The sequence below is a fragment of the Oryctolagus cuniculus genome, chromosome 11, assembly GCF_964237555.1.
Source record: "Oryctolagus cuniculus chromosome 11, mOryCun1.1, whole genome shotgun sequence".
Classification (NCBI taxonomy): domain Eukaryota; kingdom Metazoa; phylum Chordata; class Mammalia; order Lagomorpha; family Leporidae; genus Oryctolagus; species Oryctolagus cuniculus.
Genome location: NC_091442.1, coordinates 68,800,302 through 68,819,628, shown reverse-complemented (window position 1 = coordinate 68,819,628; position 19,327 = coordinate 68,800,302). Strand labels below are relative to the sequence as shown.

At 38.5% G+C, this 19,327-nt stretch overlaps 1 protein-coding gene across 13 annotated transcripts in view; it reads left to right on the top strand.

The window, feature by feature from the left end:
- The window catches only part of GRIP1 (glutamate receptor interacting protein 1), a 739,429-nt gene that overhangs the window by 532,232 nt on the left and 187,870 nt on the right, over nt 1–19,327 (top strand). For 11 of the 13 annotated variants that reach the window (XM_051846410.2, XM_051846409.2, XM_051846416.2 and 8 more), the window contains exon 2: nt 6,064–6,144. The exons of the other annotated variants lie outside the window; for them this stretch is intronic. In XM_051846410.2, coding sequence (XP_051702370.2) covers nt 6,064–6,144 — 81 coding nt within the window. The remainder of the gene's footprint in view (nt 1–6,063; nt 6,145–19,327) is intronic. 13 annotated transcript variants of the gene reach the window in all.

Here is a 19,327-nt window from a genome sequence, read left to right as displayed (position 1 = left end):
TAATGCCATGCAGATGCAAAACAACCAACAAAAGGGATGGAAGAAGGGGAAATTTTCCCTTAATAGGAAAAAGACTATAATGGAGCAGCATGCTGCCTCTGCTTCCTACCATCCAGCTCAGGTGCATTCCTGCTGCCTTTTGGTTGACACTTGGCTGAGTGGGCCGCCTTATCAGGTTAGGGAAGGAAATGAAATTAATTCATCTTCTATGATAGTTTGCAGGCAGCTATCTGGTTTATAGTCTTGGCATGCCAAATCAGTAGAGCTAAACCCTATGTTGGACCTCAAGCCTTTAACTTAAAATAGAACCAGAGTGCTCTTCTTCTGTTTGGCCCTAGAAAAATAAAGCTGTTGTAATCATGAATGAAGAATGGTTTTGAACTGATGAAGGGACATTTGATCATATCTTTCAGTTTGTATTTCTTTAAACATGTGGGGCATTGTGATTGTAGTTTTACATAATTTTAATAAAAAGAGAAAGACATAATTAAGTCCTGTTGTCAAAACCCTTTGGCAACTATCCTTCAAGAAATCTTGCTTAAATTTTAGAGTGTGCCATCCAACTACCAAGGCAATAAACTGAACTGTAGGGCTGGTGTCCACAAGAAGGAACCACAACAGGTTCATGTTGGACTGGGCTGAGAAGTTCACAGGGCCTGAGGAATAAGAAATCATGGCTCCCCACCAGACAAAACTTGCATGTCGGCTGAAAACCTAAAATGGCTTGTTTCTTGATTTTTTGGTTTCAGATTTCAGGATCAGTTCACTCTGCTAGATCTCCTTTTCTCTTGCTGTGCCCCACCCCCACCATTCCCTAAGCCCATGCACGTTGTCCTCCTCAGGTAATGAAGCATCACATTGTAGTCTGAAACCTATGAAGTAACAAGAATTCCACAATTGTCTTTCCACTTAAAGTGTTGGTATCCTTCATCCATGTTGATTCTTAGGCTGCACGCAGTAGGCGCGATAGGTGTAGTAGGCACTAGCAGTTGTGGAATTGGATTGAATTCCAGGGACAGATTATTCCCTTCACAATGGGTTTCCTTTTGTTTACTTATGGAAAACAAAGCCTTCTTCTGAGTTCCTAAAGATATGCATGAGCACTGTGGCTTGAGCTGCCTGTCTCCTGCTGCTAAGAAATGGTCATAATGTTTAACTGCATGAAATGTCTTTTTTTTCTAATCAAGAAGTTAAGGGATCTGCTGGCTTAGCAGGTGCCTCTATTGTGCATAATTGGTTGCTAGGAATTGTTTTGCATAGGCTGATTAGTCTCAGCCAAAGGAAATTTTTTTGTTTCTTCAGCATTGCCCCGAACACAGCAAGAGCTTCCAGAAACTGTAATCATATCCAGTTCCTTTGGTAAGCAGAGACCCTGGGAATGGCAGAGGTGGGAGATGGAGCGACAAGAAGCAGCCTGATTACACCTGGATGTTGTTTAATGCCAGGCAATCCCTGGAGGATAACAGAATAGGAAAGAACTTGAATCCCTTCCTCAATTAGGATTTTCCCATCTCCAACTTCAGCTTTGTTGGTGATACGTAGTGCAACCTTGCTCATAAGGTGCCTGCTGTTTGTTTTCCAAGTTGATAAACACCTGCTTCACTTAGAATATGTAATCAAAACAAATGATCTGTTTGGCACATGAAGAGACTGGCCAAATCGGGAGAATGAGACAGACAGATGGTCCCGCATTGTTCTTCTTTAAGTCTATGCTTGACTAAGTCCTTTCTATGCCTCTGTCACCACATCAGTTCTCACTGTTAATGGAAGGCATTTTCCCCAGCCTCATGGGACATCACTGTACAGGGACCCACATTCTTCCTTGTTATGATCAATAGGCAAGCCCCTAGCAGTGGGAGATCACCTTGTGACAGTGATTCGCCAGCTACTAAGGTTTCAGTAGAAAAGGCTGGCAGTTCTGACACCCTGAGATGCCCTTCATGACTATTTGCAGTACTTATTTCATTGAGCAGTAGCTCACCAGATGAATGCCAGCTTTGCCTCTATACTGACTTCCAGTAAAGATCCTTTGTAAAATCCTACACCATCAAAGTCAAGGCTGAGTCTGGTGTGAAGATCAAAATTCTTCTGTTTAAAGGAATTATTTTAAAGAATGTTTGATAAATCCTTCTATAGACTGAATGAAAAAGAAAGAAAATATGTTTTAATATCAGTGAATAAAAAGTCAGACTTTTAATTTACAGTGAGTCAGTGTGTTTAATAGCTTTTGGATGAGGACATGACTTTAACAGCATTAGACTATAAACCTTGGAAAAAGAAAAACAGAAATAAAAAGAGTAAAGTTTATATACCTCAGGTTGGTTGTTTACAACAAATACTCTGGTTTGAGAAGTTACATACAATTCAGTCAACCATCAGCAAATATTTAATGAAGACTTAGTATGTGCCAGCTGCTGATATATATGTAGATATGCTTGTAGTCTACTTTCTATTCCTCTTCTTATTTGATATATTTTTTATTCATTTATAAAACTGTATGGAACTTGAAAGTCTAGTTAATATCTCCCTGATGAAATAAAGTGTTAACATAGATCCTATATTTCAATCACCTTTAAGGCCCGTACTGGGGAACAATGAGTTGTATTGATATTTGTGTTAAATTTTTAGCTTCATAAAAGTGAACTGGAAAGGGGCTAGCATTTGGCATAGCTGTTTAAATGCCTACATTCCACATTGGAGTACCTGGAATCAACTCCTTGCTTTGACTTCCAGTTCCAGTTTCCTGCTAATTCAGGTTCTAGAGACAGTAGTGATTGCTCAAGTAAGTGGATTCTTGCCACTCACTTGAGAGACCTGGACTGAGTCCCTAGCTCCTGGCTCCAGTCTGACCCAGTCCTGGTCATTGCAGGCATTTGAGGAATTAAGTAGGGGATAGGGGTGTTCATTCGCTCTTTGTCTTTCAAATAAATAATTTTCCAATGAACTAAAAGTATAACTAAGTCCTATTGTACCATTTTAAGTGTTCTTCCATTACAAATATGTGGAGGAAGGAGAAAACGAGATTTGTAGACACACACAAAGATTTTCTGTGGTGACTCATTACATTCTCCATAGGGATTGACTGGCATGTATGGTGTGTATGGCTACTTATTTTTGTGATACAGAAACATGAGGACCAAATGACCTATGAAAGCTCATTGTCTGTCCAAGAAGTAATAAGATAAAGAGGAATGAGCTTTGATTGAAAAAGACCCAATTTAAATGTATATCCCTCTAAATATTTGCAACTGTGGGCTTTAGTCTCAACTGAATCAAAGAATCAAAATCAAAGAATAGTCTCAACTGTCCCTGATAGGCATGACATTCTTGGATATATCTACAAGTCTTCAGTAAGAGCCATATGAGAAGATCACAATAGAAACTTCCATAGCTCTTCACAACATTGTGCACTCTCTATATTCTTGTTGTTTAAGATGCTATTAGGGGGCCATTGATCACTGATTTATTCAATGTCTTGTCTTCATTTCTATTTTCGAAGTTTGAATCAACAGTTGCATTTTAGTAAATCACATCAAGGCAGCTGATGTTCATTCCATTGGATGCTTTTTTATAAAAGTCCCACAGTGCCTCATATGTTTAAGCAAAGAGCAATTCTTGGAAACTAAGTTTCCTAAAAGGCAAGGGTTAAGTAGTATCATGCCACTTTGTTGCTATGATCTCCTTAACTCCTGTGATAAATATTGCCAAGCTTGTGCCTCCAGCTTCTGCCTCACCTCCATTATGAATTTTTGCTGATTGACTTTGGCAAGCTATTCTTAGATAATATTAAACTTCAGTCTGGTTATTTAACCAACAACTTTTGGCTTCCAGATAATTTGCCTATGATCATTAAGGACACTGTTGATGCTGGGACTGAGATTGGGGATGGGGAATAGGGTGATGTAGAGCTGGCCAGGTGGCCATCTATAATTCAGTTTCAACCTTTTAAGAATGTGCATGACTAGACTGGCTTGGCTTTAAATCAAGGAAATTGCTTTCAAATATAAATGAGAAAACCTTTTACCAGAGTTGACTACTTCTATAATGCAAGCTGGGTAAATTCCTAAAGAATTGGTTCCTTAAAAGAAAATTAAGTACAGATAACCTCAGAGTCTCCTGGGCAAATATCTCATTGCCCTTTAAGAAAATCCAACACTGGATTCAACTCAAAACTTTAATTGGCTGGACTCTTGACAAATCAAAAACTGAGGAAAGCATTTAGACTTCCAAGGTACTGTCCCTGAACCTGATTATTATGACCTTTATCACCTTGCTCAGTGCTCAGTACTCATAAATATACCAATTTTGGGATAATGAAACATAATTTTAAAGCAGTCTTGCAAATAATCTTAGTTGTTAACATAAAGTGAGTAGTTTTAATAGGAGATATATGAAGCATATTGCCTGATACTTAAATTAACTGTGATAAATGTTGTCAAGTCCTAAGGTGCAAATGAAGGGCAAAGGAGACTTTTGCAGAGTGTGCTTACATTTTGTTTCATAGTTATAGATTATATTCAAAATTGTATATGCAAAGAGAAGAGTCAAAGTCCTAAGGTACTGCCTCTAAAGCAACAAGGATGACATAATTGTATTAAAAACTGAAAGTTGATGGTTTTTCTTTATGGTTGGAAGTATATAAAGAATTGTGTGACAAATGGAACATAAGCATGGACAGTGTGATTTCTAATCTTTAATTTAATTGCAGTTTACAGCAGTGTTAATCTTCTCTCTTTGTCATTGTTCATTAAGACCTTCTAGGTTTTGAGAAGAAATTGCAAACCCTTTTAACTAGGTGTGCATAAGAAGAAAGAAGATCTTCAATATTGAAACACAGACCACTTAATTGGGAGAATTAATGTGTTCAGATGATAAAGCCTTGTTGCTGAATTAAATCCTTGTTATATTTAATACCTTGCCGGGCAATGTGGTTAATTTTAATACTTTAATGATTTCCTGTTAAGACAACAATGACCTTATATTGTGGCATGAAGTAACATTTGAGTCATCTAGCTTGACTGAATATATTGATAATCATTCTAAATTGTATTTACTCAGATCATATACATCTTATTCTTGATATTTTTAAGGTTGTTTCTCAGATATCTCTTGTACTTTATACAAACATCCCCATCTAAACTAGGAAGAATTTTTTTTTTATATTTTAACCTTAATGATTCCCACCGTACGTTACTACTGTGTATTTCAAGTCAGATTAAATCCTTTTCTAGGTCAAAAAATACTTAGGATTTGATGGTCCACCATTTCTATGATCTTGACACCCAGTGTCATCAGTCATTCAGCTTCTTGCCTAATGCTCACAGCCACACTGAGCTGCCTACCTTCTGTCTTTTCAGTTGCTCTTTTTGTCCCTCTGCAAGTTATTTTCATCTCTTTCTAAGAGAGGACAAATCAGTTCATTTCAAGACACATCTTTTGCCAAGCCATCATTCCTTTGCTATTCTCAGCCTGGCTCTCTAGTCTTATTTATTTCTGAACATCCCTACACCTCTGCTTTACACTGGAGGGCAATTCACACATCCAGCAAGAAGCTACTAACTCTGTGTGTCTTTATTCTGCGATACTAATACTTCATCATCTGCTTATTGGAAATACTAATTTGTTTTCATTTCCTTTGTTCTTCTACCTGGTTGTTCTTAATACCCATTGAGCCATTTTATTCTGTCTTTGGTCTTTCTATAACATATATTCACTGATACTCATTTATCAATGAATATAGGAGACAAATAATTTATATTTTACATTTGCATACTTCCTAGCCATTTTATAAATGTCTTCACATGCTTACCAGCTTCTGATCCCAACAACCCAAAGAAGTAGGTGAGAATTTTATTCCTCTTCTATAGGAAATTGAAATAATATCCAAACATTTTCAAAGACTTGTCCCATACCTAACTCAAGGTTAGGATGAGGTCTACCTCATCCTACTCTTTCTACTGTACCATATCACCTCTCGCTGGCAGAAGGATTGCAATCCATTAAAGATCTTCACGCACTAGAAACTGGATGGAAATTAACCAACCCTTCATTGTACCTTTGCAGATGAGAGTCCCTACACTAAATCCGCCAGCCAGACAAAGCCGCCTGATGGAGCATTGGCTGTGAGGAGACAGAGCATTCCAGGTTAGACCAGACTGTTGGATTTTTCAGCTGTTTTACTTTTGAATCCTGTTATTTGATGATCTGAAATAGTTCCAACTTGGTAATAAAAATCATGTTATTTCCTACAGTGTGGCCTGCATTCTACACCACTTGTTCAAACAATAATCACAAAAGCTAAACTTTAGAAAAACTTGCCAATGTATGTGAATTCATCTTGTAATCCAACGTTGTGGAATACTTTGTAAAATGACTTGAATTTATATCAACTGTCACTCATTTACTTCCTTTCACCTCTGTTTTCAGGGCGTGACTTTCACAGCAGCATCTATCTCTTTGCTTAGACAAACTTGTCAGAACAAAAGTGTTCAAAATTTCAGTAGCAGATCATGTATGCTGAATGAAAATTACTCCTTTCTTCTCATCTCTTTGAACTTGCATTTGCTTCCTATGAACTATTCTTGTAAATTTCCTGGACTTTTGTTTCCTTAGGAAGGTGTGATTTGGATTCTGGTAATACAATAAATAGTATCTACACTTTTTCAACAAGACATTTTGGAGAAATGTCTTAAAATGTCTGTACTCTAAAACTTCAATATTTACAAGCTTTGATCTTAAGAATGACACAAAAGCATGTAAGTTCTCAAATTAAAGGGGGAAGGAAATTCAAAACTTTATCTAAACTAGGTAACTCATGGAAAAACTCTTTGTAGAAGCAATTGTACATAAGAAAAGCATTAAAAACATTAATATATTTTTAAAAAATAATGTGCTTATAGATTTTAAACAAGCTATTTGTGTACAGCTAAAGCTTAACTATAGGATTTTAGAGTACAACAGTTTTAGCAATTCAGGAGAAATAAAGCAGTGTTCTGACATTAAGTTGAATAGTCTGGCAAATCTGTCAGTGAAAATGGGAATTTTCCATTTGAATAAAGAGCAGAATGAGTTCAACTTTAAAGCATTTCTTTTTGTGATTATTTATTTTTGTAAGAATGACATGGTTACTTTTATTCTGAAGGCTTAGATTCATTGTGAAAGTATACGACTTATAAACGATATATGTATCTTTGTTTTGGTGCCTTGAAGATGCTGCAGTCACTTGAATTCTGTAATTTGATGGCCTCACTTAGTGAGAAGATATTTTTTTTTCCATCCTATACAAGGTCATTCTTAGTGTCGGTCACATTTAGAAAAACACCTGCAGTCAGCCATGGACTAGATTCTCTGCTTTCTCCTTGTCAGTATTAAGAAAATACTGAATGTTTGAAGTCAGGAATGTCAGTTATCCACTAATTCTCTCTTTGCTTCTCCACATTAGCTGGTACTCAGTTTCCTTTGTTGAAAAGAGACAAGAGACTTCCCTCTGCCTTAATACTTTCTGTGATTTTAGACAAACATACTGTTATTAATGTTTTCCTTTCATGGGCTTTGTAGTGTCACATCCTAAATCACAGCATGTGTTTGAGGTCTAGACTCTTTTTTGAAAGTCATTAAGTAGTATCTTTAAGTTATATCATAGGGACACAGAATCAGCTCATCATAATCCTTAGTTTGTGATACACAAGTGATTTGTTACAGTTTTTTTTTTTCCTCTGTGTGTTTCAAACTTAAGTCACTGGAATCATGAATGCTTTTGTAGGTTGCACAGGTGGTTTTCCTAGAATTTGAGCAGAAACAAACCATTTCTTCGTCTTTCATAAGGTAGAGGCCAAAGGAGTCAGAGGTCTTCTGAATCTTAGTTCTTTAGTATAGTCCAAGAAAACAGGCTGCACCAGCCGGAGGGTTAAAATGCCAATGTTTAAAAGCTGATTGTTACTGTTATATGACGGGAAAAATTAATGAGTTTCTGGGAAACTGCTTCCTGACCAGCAACTTGAGAGTTCTGATTCTTTCCTGTTTTGCTTCAATGTACTCTGAATGCTTGTTCTGACAACGAAGAAGGTAGTGCTCCCAGACCTTTGGGCAGGAAGTCACTTCCAGAGAGATCTGTCCCAGCACTGGGAAGTCTTGTCTGGACAGCTGCCATGTCTACCTTTGTCCCTGTGCAGTGCACAAGTGAGCAGCAAATGCACAAAGGAGAAGGTCAAGTAAAGGTGTGCTCTATGTTATTTGCTGGAACTTCCACAGAGAAATCCTGCAACTGGCTTCTGGTTGACTAAGTTGTACCACATTGAACTGTGAGAGCTGGATACAATTTTACAGCTTTGGTCTCTTTCTCCTATGCTCCTGTCCCAATACTACCTTGCTAAAGATATTATTACTGGGCCTGCACCGCAGCTCACTAGGCTAATCCTCCGCCTTGCGGTGCCGGCACACCGGGTTCTAGTCCCGGTCGGGGCGCCGGATTCTGTCCCGGTTGCCCCTCTTCCAGGCCAGCTCTCTGCTGTGGCCCGGGAGTGCAGTGGAGGATGGCCCAAGTGCTTGGGCCCTGCACCCCATGGGAGACCAGGATAAGTACCTGGCTCCTGCCATCGGATCAGCGCGGTGCGCCAGCCGTGGCGGCCATTGGAGGGTGAACCAACAATGGCAAAGGAAGACCTTTCTCTCTGTCTCTCTCTCTCACTGTCCACTCTGCCTGTCAAAAAAAAAAAAAAAAGTTATTATTACTGTGTTGGTAGCAAGGAAAGATATATCGACAGAAAAGCACACCACACAAAAGAAAGCTTAAAGAGAGCTCTATTTCTTTACCAGCCCCTGAGCTTTCTTTTAAATTTTTATTTATTTGAGAAACAGAGAGAAAAAGACATACAGAGGAGCTCCCAACCACAGATTCACTCCCCAAATGCCCACAACAGACAGGGATGGGTCAAGCTGAAGCTGGGAGCCCAGAGCTCAATCCAGGTTTCCCATGTGAATGACAGGGACCCAGCAACATTAGCAATCACCCCTGCTTTTCAGGATCTGCATTGCTGGGATCAGGAACAGAGCCGGAGCTTGAACCAAGGTACTCTGATGTGAGATGTGTGTGTCCTAGCCAGAGTCTTAATCGCTGACCAAATTCCCACCTCCCAGCCCCTGATCTCAGTGCAGAAGAACCTTCTGAGACAGATGTGTCCCCTGAAGTATTAACCACCACCCCACAACAGGGACTAAGCCAATGCAAGAAGGCTGAAACTTCAAAGGAGCTAGATGACATTCATCTGCATTTATCCTATAGCTCTATTCCCAAGGCTCCAATAGTAGTGACTGCAATTGACCATTTGTGTGAATAATTTCTTTGATGAATGGGTGGGGCATAGTGGAGGAAAAGGGTAATGGCAAGCTTCTCAATTCAAGTCTTATAACACTTTAACTCATTCTTTGAAACTGATTCTATAAATATAGATCTGGTGCTTCCTGGACCAAATGTCCATAAACATAGGTGAGATTCTGAACATGGACTCCAGTATTTTCATAGCATAATTAACTATAACTTTTAACAATTCTGTCCTATAGAAGTAAGCTAGAATGTTAGCAGAAACATAACTTACTTTTCATTCATTTCTAAATCAAACACTACTGTCTGAACTCAAAATTAATGCAGCAATTATTTTATAATCACAAGTAAAATATGTGTCTTTCATTAAATGCCAGTTCTAACTTTAAATCCTTTCATCCCCCACTTCTTTTTTCTTCCCAAAAAAGGGAATGGATTAAACATCTCTTAGGAGCAAAATACATTTGGTTTGGATAAAGGGGAAATGCATTATTAATGTTATTTGGGAGCTTGTCATTTTAATCATGTCTCTTATGGCATAAAATGTAAAAATAAAAAGACTTTTAGACTTTCATATGCTCTTGTAAATTTTTTAATGATGGTGATAGTAAAAAAAAAATGACATGAGTGTCCCTATGATACTAAAGTTGATGTTTAGAGACTTTACATTCTGTTAACAATATTAAGGAGATCTGTGTTCAATCTCATTTTGACCCATTTTTAAAGATAAGATAAATTCCAAGGGAAAAGATCTTTTGAATTAACAGATTCTGCCACATATATATATATATATATATATATATATATATATATATCTATTTTTAAAAAATCTGTTGATCTGATTGTCCTTTATTGGGCAGATTACTAGTGAATGCAGTTTGTCCCCTTGAAATGATTGTCTGAAGTATTAGAGGAAATTTGTATAGACTCTGGCTTGATAGACTTTTGTGATAATTTGTGACTTTGCTCACTTACAGCTGAGGCATTAAATCATAGCACTCTAATGTTTGTGTAGAGGAAATATGGAATACTGGAGTTGGTATATTATTTCTTTGACTTGTCTCCTCTTTCCACACAGGATGTTTTTCTTTGCTTATGTTAGTCTTGACCAAGAATTCTGGCCAGGTGAAAAATATAGGAAGATGTGAGGACCTCATGTCTATTACATTTCCAACTTTGGTGTACTCAGGAAAATTATATCAAGACTGTATTCAGAATAAGGCCATGCGAGTTTGAGTAGGATTTTTCTCCCTCCTAGAATGTCAATTTGGTCGTAATGGACTGAAGTTGATATAAAAAATATGAAGCTGAGAGTCTGAAAATGTCCAGTAGCCCTAAGAATGAACAGTCAAGCTATTCAGAGTACATTCAGGAAGGTTCAGCCTCTATTGAAAAATAAAAGTCTGAGAAATAATTGTGTACCCTTGACACCATGGAGAGGCTGGCAAGCTTGAGTGAAGGGGAAAGGGCAGGAATTTTAAAGGTTCTTCCTCCTGTATTCAGCATTTTCTTGTCTTCATGATGCACACAATTTGATGCTTCATTGGTCTAAATTTTCATTATGACAGCAGATAGATAGTATGACTTTTACACTAGGACTTTATAGCAATACTACTATTCAGATGTATGATGGGCATTTACTCTGATTTTCTGACCTGTTCTGCTTCCCCTGTTAAGTTCCATCACTGAGCCTCTCTAACAATGAGTGAGTCTCAGAGAAGGGAAATCAAAGCCGGTTGAACCCACCAAGTATGAAATGTCATACAAAGAACAGATACAAATGCATTCCAAAGTCGTTAGGTCAGACTCTGCTATTACTGAAGACATAATCACTGGGGCTAGTATAAACAGACAAGCACCTTTACTATGGGCAGGTTGTCCCTTCATCTCCATCTGCCTCTCATTTGGCCAAGGTGACTACCATGGGGAGCTAAGGAGTAGGATGTACACTACCAAACCCCTCACTATCAGCATAAAGAAAATTCAAAGCCACGGTGTCTCCAGTTGTTACAATTACTGAACATTTGAGAAATTGTATCACTTTACAGATAAATTTCTCAAAACACCAAGTCAAGATTATTGATCGCACTGCAATTGTATCTGAGATCCTGCTCCTTCCTTTTTTGTTTTTCCCTAGTATTTACTACTATGTGAAATTAACAGATAGGTGTATTTCCTTTTTTCTTTCTCCAGCTCTATATACAGTATAAGCTACATGAGGGTAGATACTGTAGGTTGTTTGGTTCATTGCCCTAATTCCATAGAATTGTGCATAGAATAGGGCTTAACAATCATTAGAGATCAGTCAAGTCTTGCAGAATGAGTGACTCAGCAGAAATCGCAGTTTCTCTGTGCAGTCTGTGACTTTATGACCAGTCACACTCCTGAAAAGTGTAGCATTTCCACACGTTTTCTGATTCCGATTATGCTGCATTGAGACTCTACCAAATATGACATTTCTCTGGAAAATGTCTGCTGCAGAACACTTCTGAATGGAATATAGGTCAGCTAGAAGCTGGAGATTTCTAAAGGGCAGAGGTATCCTCCTAGCCTCATTTGTTTCTGTTTGAGCACAAAGTGTCTATGCAATCATATAACACCTGCAGAAAAACTTTAAGCACCATTTAGCAGCAAAACTGACAAGCTGAGAGTGTTCAGTTCAACTGTTAGCTGTAGAAGGGGGCTTTTAAAAATGTGTGAAAGTAGCAGGCATCTATAAATAGTGCAATGCAAAGTAGAACTTACTCATTATGGCAGGTGTGGTGCACATTAAGGATTTCCCCAGGAGAACTGATCCAGTTTGCTATGTGACTGGGGTACACACTGAGCTCTCCTCAAATAGCACTGGGTGAAACAAGCGGCTTGATTTGTGTTCAGTGCTGTAGCTTTCATTAGTGCTTCAGAGAAATGATGGTCTATTGTGTTTGAGCTGTTCTCAGGCCTAGTAAACATGGCTGAAATACAATAAGGGAATTCATAGGCAGGAGGTGATTTTTAAGCAGTAACACTTCCAGTGTGCCATTTAGGGGGAAATGATTTATGATGACTTAGGATAGTGTCCCAACATTTCCTGAGATCCCTGTATTGTAGGAATAAGGGCACTTGTTGAATGCCTTGCTCCAGGTCCACACAGAATACATTGCTCCAGATCTGATTAAGTGAATGTGACAACACCTATCACGTCCTCCTAAGGGTCCATAAATGTTTTACACAAAGACTTGAGGATACATGCATATGAGCTGCAAGGAAACAGTCTTCCCTCTACTGCCTTTGCACTAGAGAAACATTAATTCACCTACTCTCCAGGTTAGGGAGACCCTCAATCCAGGGTTTCAAGATTAAGCTACTCTGGAGCATCAGGCTGCATGAAATTTGGATTGCTTGACTGGCATCGAAGGAGTGAGGAGGTACCTTATGTAATTTACTGTAGCATAGAGCAGTTGGGCCCATTAATGCTCCTCTTTTGTTCATCAGCCTCAAATGATCCAAACAGCTTCCTACAGTTTGGTCACTCACATGTCATCTTCGTCATTTTTTGTTATAGCATTACATATACACAAATTTTTCTGTGCTATAATGAATATGATTTTAATTGATTTATTTTTCTTAGCTTTATCCTAAACCTGTCATCTGTGAGTTGATATGCTAATTATATTTTTCTATTGTAGATATTAAATGTTCCCAACTCTGGATTTTTTAAATTTTCTTTAAGGAATACAACTTCATGCATTTAATATATTCAGATTTGGGAACATGATGATTCCCACCACCTCCCTCCCACCCATACTCCCACCTTTCTTCCTCTTCCCTCTTCCTTTCCCATTCTTATTTTTTAGAGATTAATTTTCAGTTAGTTTTTATACTCATAAGATTAACCGTACACCAAGTAGAGAGTTCACTGATTAGTTTGAAGAAAAAAAAGAAGTAAAGAACAAAACAAGCAAACAAGAAAAACATTGTTCCCCAACAGTCAAGGCAAGGGCTGTTCAAAATCATCACATCTCAAAGAGTCCGTTTGACTCCTATAGATTACCTTTTGTGTATTCTATTAGTTACCACAGATCAGAGAGACCATATAGTATTTGTCCTTTTGTGACTGGCTTATTTCACTAAGTATAATGGTTTCCAGTTGCATCCATTTTGTTGCAAAGGACAAGATTTCATTTTTTACCACTATATAGTATTCCATGGTGTATATATACCATAATTTCTTTATCCAGTCTTCACTTGATGGACATCTGTGTTGTTTCTATATCTTAGTTATTGTGAATTGAGCTGAAATGAACATGGGGATACAGATCAGTCTTTCATTTGCTGATTTCATTTCCCTTGGGTAGATTCCCAGGAGTGGAATGGCTGGGTCGTATGGTATAGTAGGTCTATATTCAGATTTCTGAGGTATCTCCATACTGTGATTTTTATTTCACTGATGGCTAGCAATCTTGAGCATTTTTTTCATATGCCTATTGGCCATTTGAATTTCCTCTTGTGAAAAATGTCTGTTCAGGTCCTTTGCCCATTTTTTAATTGGATTTTTTTTTGTTGAGTTTCTTAAGCTCATTACAGATTCTGGAAGTTGATCTGATGTCAGTTATATTGTTTGCAAATAATTTCTCCCATTCTGTCGGTTGCCTCTTCACTTTGCTGTTTCTTTTGCAGTGCTGAAGCTTCACAGTTTGGTGTAATCCCAGTGTTTAACTTTGGTTCTCATTGCCTGTGCTTCTGGGGTCTTTTCCTAGAAGTCTTTGCCTATGTCAATGTCTGCCAGCATTTCCCCAATGTTCTCTAGTAATTTGATGATATCACATCTTAGATTTAGGTCTCTGATTCATTTTGAGTGGATTTTTGTGTAAGGTGTAAGGTAGGGGTCTTTTTTCATACTTCTGCTATGTGGAGATCCTGTTTTCCCAGCACCATTTGATGAAGAGGATGTCTTGGCTCCAAGGGTTGCTTTTTGTTCCTTTGTCAAAGTTAAGTTGGGAGACTGATATTTTGGTGTAGTGGGCTAAGCCTCCACCTGCAGTGTCTGCATCCAATATGGGTGCCAGTTCTAGTTCTGGCTGCTCCAAAGAGTCCAGCTCTCTGCTATGTCTTGGGAAAGCAGTAAAAGATGGCTCAACTGCTTGAACCCCTGCACCTACATGAAAGACCCAGAAGAAGCTCCTGGCTCATGGCTTTGGATGGGCAAAGCTCTGGCCGTTGCAGCCATCTGGGGAGTGAACCAGTGAATGGAAGACTTCTCTCTCTCTGCCTCTGCCTCTCTGTAACTCTGCCTTTTAAATAAATAAATAAATAAATCTTTAAAAAAAGAAGAGAAAAATAATATTTAAAAAAATTGGTTGTAGATGTGTAGATTTATTTCTGGGGTTTCTATTCCGCTCCATTGTTCTACAGGATTGTTTTTGTGCCAGTATCAGGCTGTTTTGATTAAAACTGTCATGTGGCCGGCACCGTGGCTTGCTTGGCTAATCCTCTGCCTGCAGCACCAGCACCCCAGGTTCTAGTCCTGGTTGGGGTGCCGGGTACTAGTCCGGGTTGCTCCTCTTCCAGTCCAGCTCTCTGCTGTAGCCCAGGAGGGCAGCAGAGGATGGCCCAAGTGCTTGAGTCCCTGCACCCTCAAGGGTGACAAGGAGGAGTATGGCTCCTGGCTTCGGATCGGCCCAGCGCTGGCCATAGCAGCCATTAGGGGAATGAACCAATGGAAGGAAGACCTTTCTCTCTGTCTCTCTCTCACTGTCCATAACTCTCTCTGGCAAAAAATTAAAAAAAAATAGCTGTCATGTAGTATATCTTGAAGTCTGGTATTGTGATGCCTCCAGCTTTGTTTTTGTTGTTTAAGATTTCCTTAGCTATTCAGGGTCTCTTATATTTTCATATGAATTTTAGCATCATTTTTGTCTAGATCTGAGAAGAATGTTCGTATTTTTTATTGGTATTACATTGGATCTATACATTTCTTTTGGTAGTATGGACATTTTGAAGATCTTGATTTTTCCAGTATATGAACATAGCAGATTTTTCCACATTTATATGTCTTCTATTTCTTTCTTTGATGTTTTGTAAGTTTCTTCATAGAAATCTTTGACATCTTTGGTTAAATTTATTCCTAGGTATTTAAATTTTTTTTGTTGCTATTGTAAAAGGGATTGAGCTTAGAAGTTCTTTCTCAGTTATGGCATTGTCTGTATATACAAAGGCTATTGGTTTTTATGTGTTGGTTTTAGAGTCTGTTACTTTACCATGATTTTAGAGTCTGCTACTTTACCAAACTCTTTTATGAGTTCTAGTAGTCTCCTTGGGTTTCCTATATATAGAATCATGTCATCAGCAAATAGGGATAGTTTGACTTCTTCCTTCCCTATTTGTATCCCTTTGATTTATTTTTCTTGCCTGATAGCTCTGGCTAAAACTTCCAGGACTATGTTAACTAACAATGGTGAGAGTGGGCATCCTCGTCTGATTCTGGATCTTAATGGGAATGCCTCCAATTTTTCCCCATTCAGTAGGATGCTGGCTATGGGTTCATTATAAATTGCTTTGCTTATGTTGAGGAATGTCCCTTCTATACCCAATTTACTTAAGGTTTTCATCATAAAAGGGTGTTGAATTTTGTCATCTTCTTTCTCTGCATCTGTTGATATAATCATGTTTTTTGATCTTTTGCTTGTTGTGGTTAATCACGTTTATTGATTTTTGGATGTTGAACCAAAACAAAAACTTATGTCCCCTAAAATCATCTGGCACCCTTCAATGTTTATATATTTTGGGAAACACTGACTTGTAATAAGATTCTTCTCCAAAGAAATGATGTGGAGAACCCCATTACATGCACTTTATTGGTCCATCAGTAAGTAGTTATTGTTTATAGTGCAGAAACAGGTCACTGAAGTGGGCACAGAAGGCATTTGGGTCTTGTTTTTTAAAAAATGCGAAGAAATACTTACACGAGAAAGAATTTGTTATTCCTAGAGTTTAGATAGTAAAAAGAATGACATGATAACAGGGGTAACTTAGTCCACAAATGGTCTGGCTGTAGTGCTGTGGCTAACCATAAAAACGCTAGTCACACTCATCATGGCCACGTTCCAAGTTTCAGATTAGCCAGTTCATAAATATTGTTTTATCTCTTCCTCACAACACCTCCAGTAAATAACTTTTGGTTTGCATCTTAGTGATGAACAAACAGAAGTCCTGAAAGATAAAGTCTCTTTTTCAAGGGCACAGGTCTACAAAGTAGTGGAGTTTGGATAAATTCTAGGTAAATAGGAAGTTTGACCTGAGTCTGAAGGAATGAGTGAAGGGAGATGGTGGTGGTGAGAATTCTGACTGAGAATGAGATGTAGACTGACTTTCAGAGACCCATTGAGCCTCTGTGCAAAAAACATCCAGAAGATGTGAAGTAAGCAAAAGTATGTGGTGGCCTCTGTCCAAGACTCAGAATCCATCCCAGTCCATACTGGTTAGTACCCTCGATTAGAGGTGGGCTATCAGGTAACAGCTTGGGGTGATGGGCTCCTACCAGTATTTTTCTGAGCAACCAAGAGGTAGAGGTACTGAGGAACAAACCAGCAGTACATCAGGCTGGGTTCTCATTCATTCCCTACATTTACAATTTCAGAGCTTCCAATTCAAGAAAAATTTAACATTTGCCAACCAGGCACATTTAAATACTTGTTTTACACTGGTAACACCATAATTATATACTGTGTTTCCCTTTTGGAGCCATGGACTAATACAGAACTTTAAAATAATGATGAACAAATGAAATGAGTCACGGTTTCTGAGCAGAGCAGTGAAACCTGCAGAGAGGCTTCTGATACCAGGGATAGAAATCTCCCCTGATCAGAGTCGGTAATATCTGGTCGAAGAGAATTTGATGACCTATAGACATACATATATTTAAATTATTTTGCAATGAGATATTCCTATACCTTTCTCAAACCTGTGACTGAGCTAGGTCTTTTTTTTTAACGTTTAAAAAGATTTATTAGAATCAAAGACCTCCAGCCAGAGCTGCTTCCAAGAGAGGAAAAAAGCCCAAAGAACCTCATGGCACTGGGTTTTTAAGTATAATTTCTAAAAACAAACAAACAAACAAACTTGACGATCAGATTAGCATTCAGTTACCATGCTGGGACAAAACCCATCAAAAGACCTGATTTATAATTCTCCATTCTGTCTCACCTGCTCATGATAAAACAAAACCCATACAGAAGGGTGGGATAGGTAATTTGTTTTCACGATAAGTTGTGGGCTCAGGAAGAGCTCTCTTGCTATTCTCATGGTAAATTTGGAAGGAGGATGGCCTGTTTGTTCTTGCTAAAGATAACATTTTAGGGGAGGGAGCAAATATTTTATATGGAAATTTCGTTGGGACCACTATATCTATTAACCCATCTGACTCTTCACATTCTCCCCTTAACAAGAATGTACCCTAACATCTGTTAGGGGGATTGGACAATGATTGCTCTGGCTGCTTCATCCTGAGAAGGGGCATCTTTGGGAAGGAGAATCAAGGCAAGGTTCCAGCAGGAGGTGGCTTCTCAGCAGGAAGTGGCTTCTTCAGGGATATGCAGTGCCAGCTTTGAGCTAGATCTTAAACAGAGGTTATAAAGATTTTCCCTTCAAAATTTGGGTGGAAATGCTTTATAGCACCAGGAAAATCTCCATTCTCTACAGCAATAAGAGTGCACCCTGGCACTTTCATGCCTTCTGCTTGGGATATAAACCACTACACACAGATTCCCTGCCATTCACAGGCAGATACTTCACTGAGATGTTCTGTCTCCAATCTTTTAGTAGCTCCCTAAGTCCATTATAACGAAAACGGTCTCTCCTTTTTTGATTGACTATTCCTATAAATTGATCCTCATACAGTTAGTCAACAGGTAACAATACAGCACCTGCTATATGCCTGGTACTGTTCTAGATTTTGGAACATGTTGAAATAAACTAGGATAATCAGTAGAAAGTAGAAGGGCAGAAAGACACTGGCCCTGTGTTCAAAAGGATTGATAAGAATGGCTTCTTTGAGGCAATGGTTTTGAGTGAGCCTAAAATGAAAGGTGAGTTATATGATGATCTGGTGGAAGAGTATTCAGCAAGTGCAGAAACCGTGAACAAGCTTGGCTTGTTAAGGAATCTCAGAGGCCAGCATACCCAGGATGGGAGGAATAATGCTCACAGTGATGAGAAACAAAACTGGGGAAAGAGACATGGGGTATACAACCTGTAGAGGTTGTATACTTTGAATGTTATTTGTTTTAATTTTAAAATTTTAACTGATATTTTAAAAGCATGTATTTGTGCAGTACCATCTGATGTGTCAACATATGTATACATTGTACATGTATACACATATGGACCAAAGTAAATATGCATTTCCTAAAACATCATGTTTATGGTAAAAAAAAAACTCAAAATTCTGTCTTATAGCTTTTTTCTGAAAGAAATATACAGTGTATTATCATTATCTGTAGTCGCCCTACTGTGAAGTAGAACATCAGGACATCTTTCTTCTAACTATGACTCAGTAGCTGTTAATCAGTCTCTCCACATAGCTACCTCCCCAGTCTCTGCCCAGCCTCTTGTAACCATCATTCCACTCTCAACTCTTCCAAGGTCAGTATTGTCAGATTCTATAAAAGCAAAAGCAGAGCCTTTGAAGAGATTGGTGGAGGACACCCAATGAAGCTGATAGGCCCACAGTAGATAAGGCAGAGCAGCAGGACACAAAGGAAGGAGGCCGGTAGAATTCCTGCTGAGAAGACATGGGAGTCTTCTACTGATTTCTCTGTTTTCTTGATGAAATAAGTGTTAAGGTCATCCACAGAGAGAATGGAGAGGAAGGTGCTGCTAAAGGGTAGGGTAGGGAGGAAGACCTGGCCTTTCAGAGACTGGGAGAGCCCCCTATATCCCTAACTAAACAGAACCCTCTTCTCCCATATAAATCCTACTTTCTCAAATCAAAAAGGGATAAAATGAACTTACCCTTCAAATACGCATGCC